Genomic DNA, 17,391 nt, shown 5'->3' with positions numbered 1-17,391 from the left:
TCAAGAACAGCTTCTTCCCTGCTGCTGTCAGACTTTTGAATGGACCTACCTTGCATTCTCTGCACCCTAGCTATGACTGTGACACTACATTCTGCACTCTCTCCTTTCAAAGAACAAAGAAAATTACAGCACAGGAACAGGCCCTTCGGCTCTCCAAGCCTGCACCAACTACGCTGCCCGACTGAACTAAAACCCCCTACCCTCCCGGGGACCATATCCCTCCATTCCCATCCTATTCAAGTATTTGTCAGGACGCCCCTTAAAAGTCATTACTGTATCCGCTTCCACTACCTCCCCCGGCAACATGTTCCAGACACCCACTACTCTCTGTCTAAAAAATCTGCCTCGTACATCTCTGATGCGCGATTAAATCACTCGGGAGGCTGGATCGTACCCGGGAAATAAAGGCTTTTATTAGTAACAAGAATGGAGCATACTATATAACAATACAATCCCAGACTAAAGGGTCACCCGGCAGTGCAATGACCTTTATACTCCTACAGGTAGGCGGAGCCAACCGGAGTGTACCACAGAACAATACCAACAGGTAGAACACCCCAACCCTAACCCCAACAGTGACAACAGTAACATATGTACAAGTACCCATAGTGCTAACCATCTATGGTTCAGTACCCATAGTGGTAACCATCTATGGTTCACCACAATCTCCTTTAAACCTTGCCCCTCGCACCTTAAACCTATGCCCCCTAGTAATTGACTCTTCCACCCTGGGAAAAAGCTTCTGACTATCCACTCTGTCCATGCCTCTCATAATCTTGTAGACTTCTATCTGGTCGCCCCTCAACCTCCGTCGTTCCAGTGAGAACAAACCAAGTTTCTCCAACCTCTCCTCATAGCTAATGCCCTCCATGCCAGGCAACATCCTGGTAAATCTTTTCTGTACCCTCTCCAAAGCCTCCACATCCTTCTGGTTGCTTCTCTATGCCACTTTTCTCATCCTTCTCTATGTACGGTATGCTCTGTCTGTATAGCGCGCAGGAAACAATACTTTTCATTACAAATACATGTGACAACAATAAACCAAATCAATTGGGTTATAGCCAGATGGTACAAGCTTAGGACAATTGGCAACAGAATTCTAATTCATTCTAATTCTACCCCTTGAACATCCTCAATATTGGTTATTCCACCAATGTTTTTAAAGTTTATTTATTAGTGTCATAAGTAGGCTTACATTAACACTGCAATGAAGTTACTGTGAAAATCCCCTAGTCACCACACTCTGGCGCCTGTTCAGGTACATAAGAACATAAGAAATAGGAGCAGGAGTAGGCCATCTAGCCCCTCGAGCCTGCCCCGCCATTCAATAAGATCATGGCTGATCTGACGTGGATCAGTACCACTTACCCGCCTGATCCCCATAACCCTTAATTCCCTTACCGATCAGGAATCCATCCATCCGCGCTTTAAACATATTCAGCGAGGTAGCCTCCACCACCTCAGTGGGCAGAGAATTCCAGAGATTCACCACCCTCTGGGAGAAGAAGTTCCTCCTCAACTCTGTCTTAAACCGACCCCCCTTTATTTTGAGGCTGTGTCCTCTAGTTTTAACTTCCTTACTAAGTGGAAAGAATCTCTCCGCCTCCACCCTATCCAGCCCCCGCATTATCTTATAAGTCTCCATAAGATCCCCCCTCATCCTTCTAAACTCCAACGAGTACAAACCCAATCTCCTCAGCCTCTCCTCATAATCCAAACCCCTCATCTCCGGTATCAACCTGGTGAACCTTCTCTGCACTCCCTCCAATGCCAATATATCCTTCCTCATATAAGTACACTGAGGGAGAATTTAGCATGGCCAATGCACCTAACCAGCACGTCTTTCAGACTGTGGGAGGAAACCGGAGCATCCGGAGGAAGCCCACACAGACACGGGGAGAACGTGCATAAGACCATAAGACATAGGAGAAGAATTAGGCCACTCGGTCCATTGCGTCTGCTCTGCCATTCAATCATGGCTGATTTTTTTTCTCATCCCCATTCTCCTGCCTTTTTTCCATTACCCCTGATCCCCTTATTAATCAAGAAGACGGCACAGGGAGAGTGACCCAAGCCGGGAATTGAACCCGGGTCCCTGGCGCTGTGAGGCAGCAGTGCTAACCACTGTGCCACCGTGTCGCCCCTGGCAACCAAGCCTAAGCATCTTGAATAGCCTCCCTATCCCTCTCTGTGTCACCATCTCTCTTTCCTCCTTTAAGACAATCCTTAAAACCAAACTCTTTGACCCAACTCGATCGATTATTTAAATTGTTTGTTAGTGACACTTATTAGCACACTTAGGATTCACCAAGTGCTATCCAATTACGGGATCACATCTGACAGTATATGTTTTGTTGACCGTATTCAACCAGCCCATGCTTGTGAAACCCAGAACAAAACATTAACTAATCAGCCGGGCTTGTAATGTGTCTCATTTACACTTGCTAGAAGTGGCATACATTCAGACACAGTTTTCTGCAAACAAAAGGAATAGGTTCAAGCCTTGTGTCTTTTTTTTAGTTTATTTATTAGTGTCACAAGTAGGCTTACATTAACACTGCAATGAAGTTACTGTGAAAATCCCCGAGTCGCCACCTTCCGGCGCCTGTTCAGGTACACTGAGGGAGAATTTAGCATGGCCAATGCACCTAACCAGCACGTCTTTCGGACTGTGGGAGGAAACCGGAGCACCCGGAGGAAACCCACGCAGACACAGGGAGAATGTGCAAACTCCACACAGACCCAAGCTGTGAATCGAAGCCGGATCCCTGGTGCTGTGAGGCAGCAGTGCCAACCACCGTGCCACCCTTTTTCGAATACCCGGCAGCTTGGGGAGCCTGTTGTTCCTTGTTGCCCTCTCTGTGGCAATTGGTTCAGCCAATCAGTGTTGACTTGCTAATCAATCATTCTCCTTTCCTCCTGTTGCATAAATTATTCTGATCATTTGAAATTTGACATTTGTGTTTATCCTGACGCATGCAAGATGTAAAAACTCGGCACCATGTCTCTCTTTCCACCATTATTCAAGTTCCATACTTATAGTCAGAATCTGGATCTCTCTCCCTCAGAAGGCCGTGGTCGCTAGGACTAGTGGGCTGTCAGAGATTGCAATCAATAGACTTCTGTAAGGTGAAGGTATCTGGCGAGGAGGATCAAAGTATGAGGTTGAATTACAGATCAGCTATGGTCCAATTGAACAGCAGAGCAGGCTTTGAGGGGCTGAATGGCCTACTCCTTTTCCGAATATTCCTGCATTCCAGGCACAGGGGACCCTTACCCCAGGGCTGCATTACACCTACATCTTAGTGTCTAATTCACTGCCCAGTGCCACACCCATACCCATCTTTACCTTTCCCTTTGGACAGACAGCCTCCAGTCTGTAAATGGAGATTAGAATCCACACTGTTGCTGCGAATGAGTTTGAATGCTGCCTCATTATTCCGTATCGGACCACAGTACACAGTCATCGGCACTCCGTACTTGCCTAGTTTGTGGTGAGAATGTGACAGTGAAAGTTAGTCACTGCAAATGGTGAAAACAACATTTCAAACAACTCTGTTACTACAGAGTCAGTGCTGTAATGTGATCAAGCTAATGGCTTAATCCTTCTGTTAGATTCTTATCATTCATACATGCACACAGAGGATATAGAACACAGAAACAGGCCATTTGGCCCAATCAGTCCATGCTGGTGTTTATGTTCCACTCGAGCCTTCTCCCAATTTTCCTCATCTATATGCTCCATCACTGTGCCACCGTGGGCGGCACGGAAGCACAGTGGTTAGCAAGGCTGCCTCACAGTGCCAGAGACCCGGGTTCAATTTCGGCCTCAGGTTACTGTCTGTGTGGAGTCTGCATGTTCTCCCCGTGTCTGCGTGGGTTTCCTCCAGGTGCTCTGGTTTCCTCCCACATGTGCAGGTTAAGTTGATTGGCCATGCTAAATTGACCCTAGTGTCAGGGGATTAGCAGGGTAAATACGTGGGGTTGGGTGGGATTGTGGTCGGTGCAGGCTCGATGGGCCGAATGGCCTCCTTCTGCACTGTAGGGATTCTATGATAATCCTGGTGATGTCGTGGTATCGTCACTGGACTAGTAATCCAGAGATCAGAGTAATGTTCTGGGGACCATGCAGTCCAAGGGCTCAGCGCCAGGGAGGTTCCATTGGGGAGGCCTGGGGCGAGGAGGGTTTCCTGGGGATGGGAGGTTGGTGGCGGGGGGGGGGGTGGGTTCCCATGTCCGTAGAGGGGGATGTTTCTGTTTCCATGGCGAGGGGTGATTCTATGCATTATACCATGGGCAGTGCTATTCTCTAGTCCCACATAAACCCTCGGTCTGCCGAGCACCTTCATATTAAAATGCATGCAAACAACATCACAACTGTTTTTTTAACATAGATGTTCCTCTTAACCTACATCATGATTCTATGGAACATTGCAAAGTTCTTGTACAAGGACACCACGATGCTTTTTATATCATATAGCCTCACCCTAGTACTCTAGTAACTGTCATTTTAGTCTCTCAACACTGGTCACGAACCAGTATTGACTCATATGCCATGACACCCAGGTCTCTCTATCCTCCTCTACCTAAAAGTAAAGTCGCCATAATCCCAGATGACCATAGGCTGCCTCCCCCTTTGAGGGGGAGAGCTGACTGGTGGTGATTCAATCTGAGGGTCACCACACCTCAGGCAAGGGGTAGGGTTGAGATGCCAGGGCCTTCATGAATAACATCAGCTGGTATGGGAATTGAACCCACACTGTTGGCATCGCTCTGCATCACAAACCAGCCTTCCAGTCAATTGAGTTAATCAGACCCCCTGCTCTCTCAGGTTTCAATTCAGGGCACAGCTTGGTATACACATTCCTTGGTGTTACCCCAACCCACGTAGATTTATCTACACTAAAGGTCACCTGCCAGTGCAAACCCATTCCCCAATCACATCTGGATTTAATTCTGTTCTCACACAACATTCTAGGACCTGCCTAAACCGGATCACCAGTAAGAATAGTGAAGATTGAGTCACCGTGTCAGGAGTGCATGCTTTGCTCCTGTAGCCCCCACCAAGCAACCCCCAACCCCAACTGCCATTCCCAACCACCCACCCCTCTCCCAACAGTCCCCCAACCCTCAGGGAGTTCCTATTCCCAGAATTGGAAATGTTGGAGATGTAATTGGCCAAAAGACAATCCTTCCCCATGGAGCCACAAAGTCAGGATAATCCTGCATGTCCAAGCCCACCTCTGAGTGGCTACATCCAGTGGAGGTTTGGGAATGGGTGACCTATCGTTTTTAGTATGGGCAATCTCTACCTTCTTGGCATGCGGATGGTGAGGGATGTGGGAAAAACAGGGAGCTGACAGAATAATCTTGAGCAGGCAGTCCGATGCTGTGAGCCACCATCAACCAGGCTCCTGTGCTCCTACCATGTGATGGCTCTTACCTTCTGGAAAGTCCCCACTCATGTCTGCGATCTGCTTGATGCCACTTTTCTCAAAGGGCTGTGGGCTGCTCTGAATCTGGCTGTGCCACTGGGCCGGGTCCGAGGTCTCCTCAATGTTTCCAGAAGGCTGGGGGGACAACAAAGAACTGCTTCACACACAGAGAAATGATGACTAACCCAGTCATGCCATCTGCTGGGAGAGGCAAAGAATCCAGGATAATTAAAACATATCTGATGGTAGGGAAACCGGAATATTCCTTTCTGATCCCTTTAAATAATCAAAACGCGCTGAGTTCACATTAGGCCTGGTCCACATTTCAAGATTCTTGCCTCTGGCAGGAAGCAATCCTGAAACTGGTCCAGGTCTCCCTCAGAATCACAGTGAGTTAGAGTCATAGAGATATACAGCACGGGAACAGGTCCTTCAGCCTAACCTGTCCATGCTGACTAGGTTTCCTAAACTGAACTTGTTGAACTGGAAACTTTTCCTGCTTCTTGACTGTGAAAGATAGACTCTACAAAATTAATTTTGTCAATATAACAAGCATTTATTTACTAATAACTGCATGCAGTATACGGCTGAGACTTGAGGTCAGAGAGCAGTTGATACAGCTGCTGATTCTTCCACAAGTCCGCAATTACACAGAGAAACTGTTCAGTATTTATACATAATCATTATCAGTTTTCGTGACCAGAGCATATTCAGGAATTCGATTAGTAATAGAATCGTGAGCAATATCACTAATCATGTTTTAACTTGCTGACCTCCCAGAACTCATTGTCTCATTATTCATACCCTTATCTTGTCCTTTGATGGAACAGAAGAAGGTCGGTGACTCCTTCCTCCCTGACCTAATCTTGTTTTATTTACTCATACAGCCTTATTAACTCTTACAGGGGTCTGGCATTTTGAAATAGCTTTGGTCAGCCGTTCTTTATATTGCAACAAACAGTTGACCAATTTTCCCATCATGCCCTTACTTAGTTCGTACAACTTCACAAACTAGTCCCATTTGCCTGCGTTTGGCCCAGATCCCTCTCAACATTTCCTATCCATGTACCTGTCCAAATGTCTTTTAAATGTTGTAATTGTACCCACCTCTACCACCCCCTCTGACAGCTCATTCTATATACGCACCACCCTCTGTGTGAAAAAGTTCCCTTCAGGTCCCATTTAAATCTTTACCCTTTCACCTTAAACCTATGCCCTCCAGTTTTGGACTCCCCTACCCTGGGAAAAGACCTTGGCTATCCATTATATCTGTGCCCATCATGATTTCATAAACCTCCGTAAGGTCACTCCTCATCCTCCTACGCTCCAGAGAAAAAAGTCCCAGCCTCTCCGGCCTCTCCTTATAATTCAAACCTTCCGGTCCTGGTAATATCCTTCCCAGAGTTCACATATACTTTCCCCTTATCGTTTAGTGGTGGCCCTCCCTGGTTGCTAGGTTACAGTTCCACAGGTTCCTAATGGCCAGTCACTGGATAGAAATCAGGAGAGAGAAAATCTGCTCATTTTTTCTTCCATAGCCCGCAGATTGCTCAGCCAATGGTGGCACACTGACAGCTCTGGTTCAAGTCCAACGCCAGCATCTCCACATCAAGTCAAAGAATCATAGAATCCTACAGTGCAGAAGGAGGCCATTCGGCCCATTGTGTCTGCACCGACCACAATCCCACCCAGGCCCTATCCCCATAACTCCATGCATTTTTACCCTAGCTAACCCCCTTGACACTAAGGGGCAATTTTGCATGGCCAATCCGCCTAACCCATACATCTTTGGACTGTAGGAGGAAACCCACGCAGATATAGGGAGAACGTGCAGACTTCGCATAGACAGTGACCCAAACCAGGAATCGAACCCGGGTCCCTGGTGCTGTGAGGCAGCAGTGCTAACCATCATGCCACCATGCTGCCCAGAAACCCTCAAGAATCAGGTTTAACCTCGAAGATCATGGACTCAAGTCCCACTCCAGAGGCTGGAGAATAATCTCGCTGCAGGGTGGGATTGTGTTTTTTGGAACAGAGGAGATTGAGGGGAGACGGAGCTGGAGTGTGAGGGAGGTAGAAGGAGTGGATGGGAAGGCCCTAGTCACCTTAGTTGAGGGGATTGATAACCAGACGGCACAGACTCTGGGTAAGAGGTTAGAGCTTTATATAGGATTGAAGAGGAATTCCTTTAACCCAGGGTGAAGTGGGGATCTGGAACTCCCTGCTCGAAAGTGTAGTAATGCAGAAACCCTCAGAACATTCAGAAAGTACTTGGACATCACTTCAAGATCCACAACTGAAATGGCTATGGACCAAGAGCTGAAAGAAGGATTGGGTTTGATGATTACTCATCAGCTGGTCCAGACACAATGGGCTAGATGGTCTACTCCTATGTTGTAAAGTTCAATGATTCAATGCTTTTATTTTTTTATATACTTTTCCAATTCAATCAAATCAAATCCAATTCAGAGTCTCAACAAGTTGAGACATTTCAGATCCAGGCTGACAAGACAGGGCGAGCGACCAAACCACCCTGTCCTGGGCCTGATCTACATGAGCCAAGCTGATTGGAGAAGGGGGAGGTTCCTCCTCCAAAACTTGAGCTCATTTGCATCTTAGCCAAAAGGCCGAGATGCCGCTTTAAAAAATTGCTTCATATGAAACATATGAAGCTTCAGTGTAACCTAATGACCTCAACCAAGTGCGGCCGACCATGGGCTGCCGACCATACTACTCTTGATCTTAGCCAAAAGACGCAATGCTTTTATTCTTTTATGAGACTTGCTTTCCCTGGCTGGCCAGCATTTATTGCCCATCCCTAGTTGTCCGAGGGCCGCTGAGAGTCAACCACATTGCTGTAGCTGTGGAGTCACATGTGGGCCAGACCAGATAAGGATGGCAGATTTTCTTCCTTAAAGGAAAATCTCATCTGGTTTTCTAATGTTCTATCATCTGCCATGGCGGGATTCGAACCTGGACCCCCAGAACATTAGCTGATTTTCTGGATTAATTTTTTTATTTTTATTTTATTATACTTTTCCAATTCAATCAAATCGAGTCCAATTCAGAGTCTCAACAAGTTGAGACATTTCCGATCCAAGCTGACAAGACAGGGCCTTCACACCTGTCTTGGGCCTGATCTACATGAGCCAAGCTGATTGGAGTAGGGGCAGGGTTCCTCCTCCAAGGCTGGATCTCATTTGCATCTTAGCCAAAAGGCCGAGATGCCGCTTTTAAAAATTGCTTCATATGAATATGAAGCTTAAAAGCAACCCAATGACCTCGGCCAAGCGCAGCACCATAATAAGTATGTATCTTACTACATACTTACTAGTATGTAGTAAGATCATACTACACTTGATCTTAGCCAAAAGGCCGAGACGCGAAGTGGATTAATAGTCTAGCAATAATACCACCAGGCCATCGCCTCCCCTATGTTGAGTGTAACGGGTAAAACAGACGAACTTAGGGCCTTAATGCTTGTGCGGAATTTGGATGTGGTTGCGGTGACGGAAACTTGGTTAAAAGAAGGACAGGACTGGCAGCTGAATATTCCGGGGTATCAGTGTTTTAGGCGAGACAGAGGAGGGGCTAAAAAAGGTGGGGGAGTAGCGATATTAGTTAAGGAGCATATTACCGCGGTGCAGAGGGTAGACAACTTAGAGGGGTCATGTACTGAGTCGCTGTGGGTGGAACTCAGAAACAGGAAGGGTGCAGTCACTATGCTGGGGGTGTACTACAGACCACCCAACAGCCCACGGGAAGTGGAGGAAAGGATATGTCAGGAGATTCTGGATAGGTGCAGAAAAAATAGGGTTGTTGTAGTGGGGGACTTTAATTTCCCTGGCACAGACTGGAAAGTGCTTAGAGCTGGGGGACCGGACGGGGAGGAATTTGTAAAATGCGTACTGGAAGGTTCTTTGGAACAGTATGTAGATAGCCCGACTAGAGAGGGGGCTATACTGGACCTAGTTCTGGGAAATGAGCCCGGTCAGGTCGTCAAAGTTTCGGTAGGGGAACATGTGGCAAATAGTGACCACAACTCTGTTAACTTTAGGATAGTAATGGACAAGGATGAGTGCTGTCCTACGGGCAGGGTGCTAAATTGGGGGAAGGCTGACTATAGCCGGATTAGGCAGGAATTGGTGGATGTTGATTGGGAGAGGATGTTCGAGGGTAAGTCCGCGTCTGGCAGGTGGGAGTCTTTTAAGGAACTATTGATAAGGCTGCAGGATAGGCATGTGCCTGTAAAAAGGAAAGATAGGAAAGGTAGGATTCGAGAGCCGTGGATAACCAGGGAAATTGAGGATCTGATTAAAATGAAAAGGGAGGCGTACGTTAAGTCCAGGCAACTGAAAACAGATGGAGCTCTGGAGGAATACAGAGAGAGTAGGAAAGATCTCAAACGGGGAGTTAGAAGGGCAAAAAGAGGTCACGAGATGTTCTTGGCAGGCAGGATTAAGGAGAATCCTAAGGCATTCTATTCATACGTTAGGAACAAAAGAGTTGTCAGGGAGAAAATCGGACCTCTCAGGGACAAAGGAGGGGAATTATGCTTAGAACCCAAGGGAATAGGGAAGATCCTAAATGAATACTTTGCATCGGTATTCACGAAGGAGAGGGGCGTGTTAACCGGGAGTGTCTCGGAGGGAGGTGTTGACCCGTTAGAGAAAAGCTCCATTACAAGAGAGGAAGTGTGAGGTTTTTTAGGGAACATTAAAACTGACAAAGCCCCAGGGCCTGATGGCATCTATCCTCGACTGCTCAGGGAGACGAGAGAGGAAATTGCTGGGCCTCTGACGGAAATCTTTGTCGCTTCTTTGGACACGGGTGAGGTCCCTGAGGATTGGAGGATAGCGAATGTGGTCCCGTTGTTTAAGAAGGGTAGCAGGGATAACCCAGGAAATTATAGGCCGGTGAGCTTGACGTCCGTGGTAGGGAAGTTGTTGGAGAGGATTCTTAGAGACAGGATGTATGTGCATTTAGAACGGAACAATCTCATTAGTGACAGACAGCATGGTTTTGTAAGAGGGAGGTCGTGCCTTACAAATTTGGTGGAGTTTTTTGAGGAAGTGACAAAAACGGTTGATGAAGGAAGGGCCGTGGATGTCGTCTATATGGATTTCAGTAAGGCATTTGACAAAGTCCCACATGGCAGGTTGGTTAAGAAGGTTAAGGCTCATGGGATACAAGGAGAAGTGGCTCGATGGGTGGAGAACTGGCTTGGCCATAGGAGACAGAGGGTAGTGGTCGAAGGGTCTTTTTCCGGCTGGAGGTCTGTGACCAGTGGTGTTCCGCAGGGCTCTGTACTGGGACCTCTGCTATTTGTGATATATATAAATGATTTGGAAGAAGGTGTAACTGGTGTAATCAGCAAGTTTGCGGATGACACAAAGATGGCTGGAATTGCGGATAGCGAAGAGCATTGTCGGGCAATACAGCAGGATATAGATAGGCTGGAAAATTGGGCGGAGAGGTGGCAGATGGAATTTAATCCGGATAAATGCGAAGTGATGCATTTTGGAAGAAATAATGTAGGGAGGAGTTATGCAATAAATGGCAGAGTCATCAGGAGTATAGAAACACAGAGGGACCTAGGTGTGCAAGTCCACAAATCCTTGAAGGTGGCAACACAGGTGGAGAAGGTGGTGAAGAAGGCATATGGTATGCTTGCCTTTATAGGACGGGGTATAGAGTATAAAAGCTGGAGTCTGATGATGCAGCTGTATAGAACGCTGGTTAGGCCGCATTTGGAGTACTGCGTCCAGTTCTGGTCGCCGCACTACCAGAAGGACGTGGAGGCATTGGAGAGAGTGCAGAGAAGGTTTACCAGGATGTTGCCTGGTATGGAGGGTCTTAGCTATGAGGAGAGATTGGGTAGACTGGGGTTGTTCTCCTTGGAAAGACGGAGAATGAGGGGAGATCTAATAGAGGTATACAAGATTATGAAGGGTATAGATAGGGTGAACAGTGGGAAGCTTTTTCCCAGGTCGGAGGTGACGATCACGAGGGGTCACGGGCTCAAGCTGAGAGGGGCGAAGTATAACTCAGACATCAGAGGGACGTTTTTTACACAGAGGGTGGTGGGGGCCTGGAATGCGCTGCCAAGTAGGGTGGTGGAGGCAGGCACGCTGACATCGTTTAAGACTTACCTGGATAGTCACATGAGCAGCCTGGGAATGGAGGGATACAAACGATTGGTCTAGTTGGACCAAGGAGCGGCACAGGCTTGGAGGGCCGAAGGGCCTGTTTCCTGTGCTGTACTGTTCTTTGTTCTTTGTTCTTTGATGTTAACCCAAGGACCTGCCTACACTCTTAGGTAAAGCAGATCATCTGATCATTATCACATTGCTAAATATGAGAGCTTGCTATGTGCACATTGGCTTCTGCATTTCCTACATTACAAAGTAAGAAGTTTAACAACACCAGGTTAAAGTCCAACAGGTTTATTTGGTAGCAAAAGCCACACAAGCTTTCAGAGCTCTTAGCCCCTTCTTCAGGTGAGTGGGAATTCTGTTCACATCTTGGCGATCCTCTCCACTTGGAGCCACATCATGACTACCATCGACACCGCAAACTACCGGCTCCAAGTGGAGAGGATCGCCAAGATGTGAACAGAATTCCCACTCACCTGAAGAAGGGGCTAAGAGCTCCGAAAGCTTGTGTGGCTTTTGCTACCAAATAAACCTGTTGGACTTTAACCTGGTGTTGTTAAACTTCTTACTGTGTTTACCCCAGTCCAACGCCGGCATCTCCACATCATTCCTACATTACAACAGTGACCACACTTCAAAGATTCCTCTATGACTGCAAATGTCTTCTGGGACTTACTCAGGTGGAGGAATATTTTTTAAAGAGTTTGACTAAATAATGTAATGGCCACATATATCCAACAGAGGGAGCATGCCATGAAAATGATGTCATTGGGCTAGGGGGTGGCACAGTGGCACAGTGGTTAGCACTGCTGCCTCACAGATCACTAACCGTCCACTAACTGTCCTGGCTGGAGACAATACACAGCTCTTTAACCTGTGCTTCGCCCTCTCTCCACTCACATTGTCTGTACATTTAAGATTTAATTACCTGTAAAGACTCGCATTCCAACCATTATCTTGTAAATTGAGTTTGTGTCTTTATATGCCCTGTTTGTGAACACAACTCCCACTCACCTGATGAAGGGGCAGTGCTCCAAAAGCTTATGCTACCAAATAAACTTGTTGGGCTTTAACCTGGTGTTGTGAGACTTCTTACTTTGCTTACCCCAGTTCAAATGTGGAGATGCCGGCGTTGGACTGGGGTAAGCACAGTAAGAAGTCTCACAACACCAGGTTAAAGTCCAACAGGTTTATTTGGTAGCAAACACCATAAGCTTTCGGAGCACAGCTCCTTCATCAGATGGAGTGGATATCTGTTCTCAAACAGTGCAAACAGACACAGAAATCAAATTACAGAATACTGATTAGAATGCAAATCTCTACAGCCAGTCAGGTCTTAAATGTACAGACAATGTGGGTGGAGGGAGCATTCAACACAGGTTAAAGAGATGTGTATTGTCTCCAGACAGAACAGCTAGTGAAATTCTGCAAGTCCAGGAGGCAAGCTGTGGGGGTTACTGATAATGTGACATAAATCCAACATCCCGGTTCAGGCCGTCCTCCTGTGTGCGGAACTTGGCTATCAGTTTCTGCTCAGCGACTCTGCGCTGTCGTGTGTCGTGAAGGCCGCCTTGGAGAACGCTTACCTGAAGATCCAAGGCTGAATGCCCGTGACCGCTGAAGTGCTCCCCCACAGGAAGAGAACAGTCTTGCCTGGTGATTGTCGAGTGGTGCTCATTCATCCGTTGTCGCAGCGTCTGCATGGTTTCCCCAATGTACCATGCCTCGGGACATCCTTTCTTGCAGCGTATCAGGTAGACAACGTTGGCCGAGTTGCAAGAATAGGTACCGTGTACCTGGTAGATGGTGTTCTTACATGTCATTGATGAAGACAAACATCTCGCCAAGGCCATCCCCACACCCCCACTTCTTGCCTTCAAACAACCACGCAACCTCAAACAGACCATTGTCCGCAGCAAACTACCCAGCCTTCAGGAGAACAGTGACCACGACACCACACAACCCTACCACAGCAACCTCTGTAAGATGTGCCGGATCATCGACATGGATGCCATCATCTCACGTGAGAACACCATCTACCACTCGACAATCACCAGGCAAGACTGTTCTCTTCCTGTGGGGGAGCACTTCAGCAGTCACAGGCATTCAGCCTTGGATCTTCAGGTAAGCGTTCTCCAAGGCGGCCTTCACGACACACGACAGCGCAGAGTCGCTGAGCAGAAACTGATAGCCAAGTTCCGCACACATGAGGACGGCCTGAACCGGGATGTTGGATTTATGTCACATTATCAGTAACCCCCACAGCTTGCCTCCTGGACTTGCAGAATTTCACTAGCTGTTCTGTCTGGAGACAATACACATCTCTTTAACCTGTGTTGAATGCTCCCTCCACCCACATTGTCTGTACATTTAAGACCTGACTGGCTGTAGAGATTTGCATTCTAATCAGTATTCTGTAATTTGATTTCTGTGTCTGTTTGCACTGTTTGAGAACAGATATCCACTCCATCTGATGAAGGAGCAGCGCTCCGAAAGCTTATGGTATTTGCTACCAAATAAACCTGTTGGACTTTAACCTGGTGTTGTGAGACTTCTTACTGTGCTTACCCCAGTTCAACGCAGGCACCTCCCCATCATGGCCTCACAGCGCCAGGGACCCGGGTTCGATTCCCGGCTTGGGTCACTGTCTGTGTGGAGTTTGCATGTTCTCCCCGTATCTGCATGGGTTTCCTCCGGGTGCTCCAGTTTCCACCCACAGTCCGAAAGACGTGCTGGTTAGGTGCATTGGCCATGCTAAATTCTCCCTCAGTGTACCCGAATAGGCGCCAGAGTGTGGTGACTAGGGGATTTTCACAGTAACTTCATTGCAGTGTTAATGTAAGCCTACTTGTGACACTAATAAATAAACTTATAAATATGAAATAAATTTGGTTCCGGACTGGGACACATGGTCAGAAAGTACTGAGGAAAAAACACCTACTGATAAAGCCAAACCAAAAAACAACCCAAAATATTGTGGATACTGGAATCAGAAACAAGAATAGAGGACGCTGAAAAAACTCAGCAGGTCTCCAGCATCTGTCAGGAGAGAAACATAGTTAAGGGGGCCTTCTGGCCACGCTTGTCCCAAGACCGGAAAGTCCTGCCCGAGGTCAACGACCTTTGCATGGTCCGTGTCCCACCCGCTATCATCCCACAGGACGCTAAAATTCCACCCAATGTTTCGGGTCCATAGACCCTTTGTCAGAACTGAAGGGAGGGAGAATGTAGAAACTGCAACAAAAGCAGCAACTCTAAGATCAAAAGGCAAGTGTCCTTGTGTGTGAAGGGGAGGGGATGTTTTGCATTGAAGCAGTACAATAATGGAATATTATAAAAAAGAAAGGGGGAGTTAGAAGATGCAGGATAAAGGTTAAAATCTAAAGTTGTTAAACTCAACGTTGAATCCCGAGGGCCAATCGGAAGATTCACACCACCAAATACCCCAGGCTTCACTGGAACACTGCAGCAGGCCAAGGATGGACATGTGAGCATGAGAACTTACATTGGCCTACTGCATTTATATAGCGCTTTTAGCAGTTCACAAATAACTTTACAGCTAATTAATTAGTTTGGAAGTGCGGTCATTGTAATAACCGTAGACGAATCATAGAATCCCTACAGTGCAGAAGGAGGCCATTCAGCCCATCAAGCCTGCACCGACCACAATCCCGCCCAGGCCCTATCCCCGTAACCCCACATATTTACCCTGCTAATCCCCATGACACTAGGGTTAATTTAGCACGGCCAATCAACCTAACTCACACATCTTTGGAGTGTGGGAGGAAACCAGAGCACCCAGAGGAAAGCCATGCAGACATGGGGAGAATGTGCAAACTTTGCACAGGCAGTGCCCTGAGGCTGGAATTGAACCCGGGTCCATGGCGCTGTGAGGCAGCAGTGCTAACCACCATGCCACCATGCCGCCCCAGTCGTAGAAGGGAGAGGTTGTGTTAGTCTGTCCTCTGCAGCCATCCTTGTGGGCATACTGGAGTGGGTGCTGGGCAATATGTTCCTGGCAATCCCAGAAATTCTGGCCGTCTATGCTCTGCGGTAGACTCAGTAGAACTCACACTTGCTGAGAACAAATCTGGGCCCCAAACTGGACACTACAAAGGCTCCAAGTCAAAATAAAGGGCCTCATTTTCTGAGGGGATGGATGACCCTCGAACTAATGGCCCTTTGTTCTCTCAGTGGGTAGCACATTGGCACGGTGGCACAGTGGTTAGTGCTGCTGCCTCACAGCACCAGGGACCCAGGTTCAATTCTAACCTTAGGTCACTGTGCGCGTGTGTGTGTGTGTGTGTGTGTGTCTGTGTGTGGAGTTTGCACATTCTCCCGTGACTGCGTGGGTTTCCTCCAGTTTCCTCCCACAATCCAAAAGATGTGCGAGTTAGGTTGATTGGCCATGCTAAATTGACCCTAGTGTCAAAGGAGTAGCAGGGTAAATATGTGCGGCTACGGGGATAGGGCCTGGGTGGGATTGTGGTCAGTGCAGACTCGATGGGCCAAATGGCCTCCTTCTGCACTGTAGGGATTCTCTGAAAATTTGGGACAGAGATCCACCAGATCTAAGTTCAGATCCTCACCCTTGGTGAATCACCCACCTTCTTTGTTAATCCTCCTCTGGGTCTCCACTGAGGATAAATATTAAAGTTCACATGGGAAGGCAGCAGGTCAGTGGGGTGAGATTAGGTGGCTTTGATGTGAAGCTGGCAGCACGGCAGCACATTGAGCCAAAGTGGCCCTTAAACATTGCTTGATTTATTCCTGCTTCCTGGAATTTGCTGCTCAGTGAGGCTGCAGCTCAAGATCAGTGAAATCGCTCGAGTGTAGCTTATCAGAAAGCAATGTTCTGCTGCGGTGCAAAGTTCTCCTCTTCCAACACGTTACCCGACAGTCGTCTCAAGGTTCATAAATGTAGCCCAGTCTAGACAGTTGCCAAAGGGTAGAAAAGGGTGGAAGTGTGGGCACTGCCACGTGTGGTGGAGCCAACTTTCAGGAGCTCTGGAAGAGCCGCCAATCACCAGCTCAGCTGCACCCACTTTTGGTCACAAATAAATAATAAATAACTGTGGAAAAAGAGGCCTGGCAGCTCACTAATTCCCTCGGATTGAGTCACCGGAGAATATTTAATTTAAACTGTGATTGGTGTCCAGCAACTATCGAAATGAAAAATATCCACTGATTGTGAGAGAGAGCTGGTGTGTATGGACAGTGTGCGCACATGGGTAAATGTTCCTGTGTTTGGGTGAGTGTACATGCGTGTATCATCCGTGTTTGTGATTACATCCATGTATATGTGTGATTGTGTATATGTTTGTGTTGCATTAATCCACAATTATGCAGGTTTGCATACAAGTGCATGTGTTTGTGTGAATTCAAAGGTGTACATGTCATGTGCAACCCTGTGTACTCATGCTAGTGTATATTTGTGTATGAATGTACACCAGTGCATTTGTGTGTGCGCAGTGCATGTGTATAAGTACATGGGGTGGGATTCTCCAGCCCCCCCAGCCGCGTGTTGCCTGTCGGTGGGAGGTGGCGTATTGTTTGCGGTGAGAGGCTCGCGGGCAGGGGTACACTGCCGGCGGGACCCCCCAGAGAATCCCGCTGGCGTGAACGACCGGAGAATTCCGGAACATATCTGTGCATCTCCATGAGTGCATTTACATGTCGATTTATTTGGATCTGTGTGAGAATGCACATGAATCCCACATTATAACAGTGATTACACTTCAACATTATGTCACTGACTGTAAAACATCTTGAGGAATCCTGTGATTATGAAAGGCATTATC

The 17,391-nt window shown here is 47.4% G+C and overlaps 1 protein-coding gene and 1 pseudogene across 1 annotated transcript in view; both read right to left on the bottom strand.

The window, feature by feature from the left end:
* LOC144493955 (TOG array regulator of axonemal microtubules protein 2-like) overlaps positions 1-17,391 on the bottom strand; it is a 102,024-nt gene that overhangs the window by 65,543 nt on the left and 19,090 nt on the right. The window contains exons 2-3 of the mRNA XM_078213530.1: positions 5,444-5,570; positions 3,350-3,484 (exon numbers count right to left, since the gene is read on the bottom strand). Coding sequence (XP_078069656.1) covers positions 3,350-3,484; positions 5,444-5,570 — 262 coding nt within the window. The remainder of the gene's footprint in view (positions 1-3,349; positions 3,485-5,443; positions 5,571-17,391) is intronic.
* LOC144494529 (U2 spliceosomal RNA) lies at positions 8,670-8,822 on the bottom strand (annotated as a pseudogene).

Source organism: Mustelus asterias, chromosome 5, assembly GCF_964213995.1.
Source record: "Mustelus asterias chromosome 5, sMusAst1.hap1.1, whole genome shotgun sequence".
NCBI classification, from domain to species: domain Eukaryota; kingdom Metazoa; phylum Chordata; class Chondrichthyes; order Carcharhiniformes; family Triakidae; genus Mustelus; species Mustelus asterias.
The sequence above is the reverse complement of the archived record's forward strand: the minus strand, read 5'-3'. Positions and strand labels throughout refer to the sequence as shown.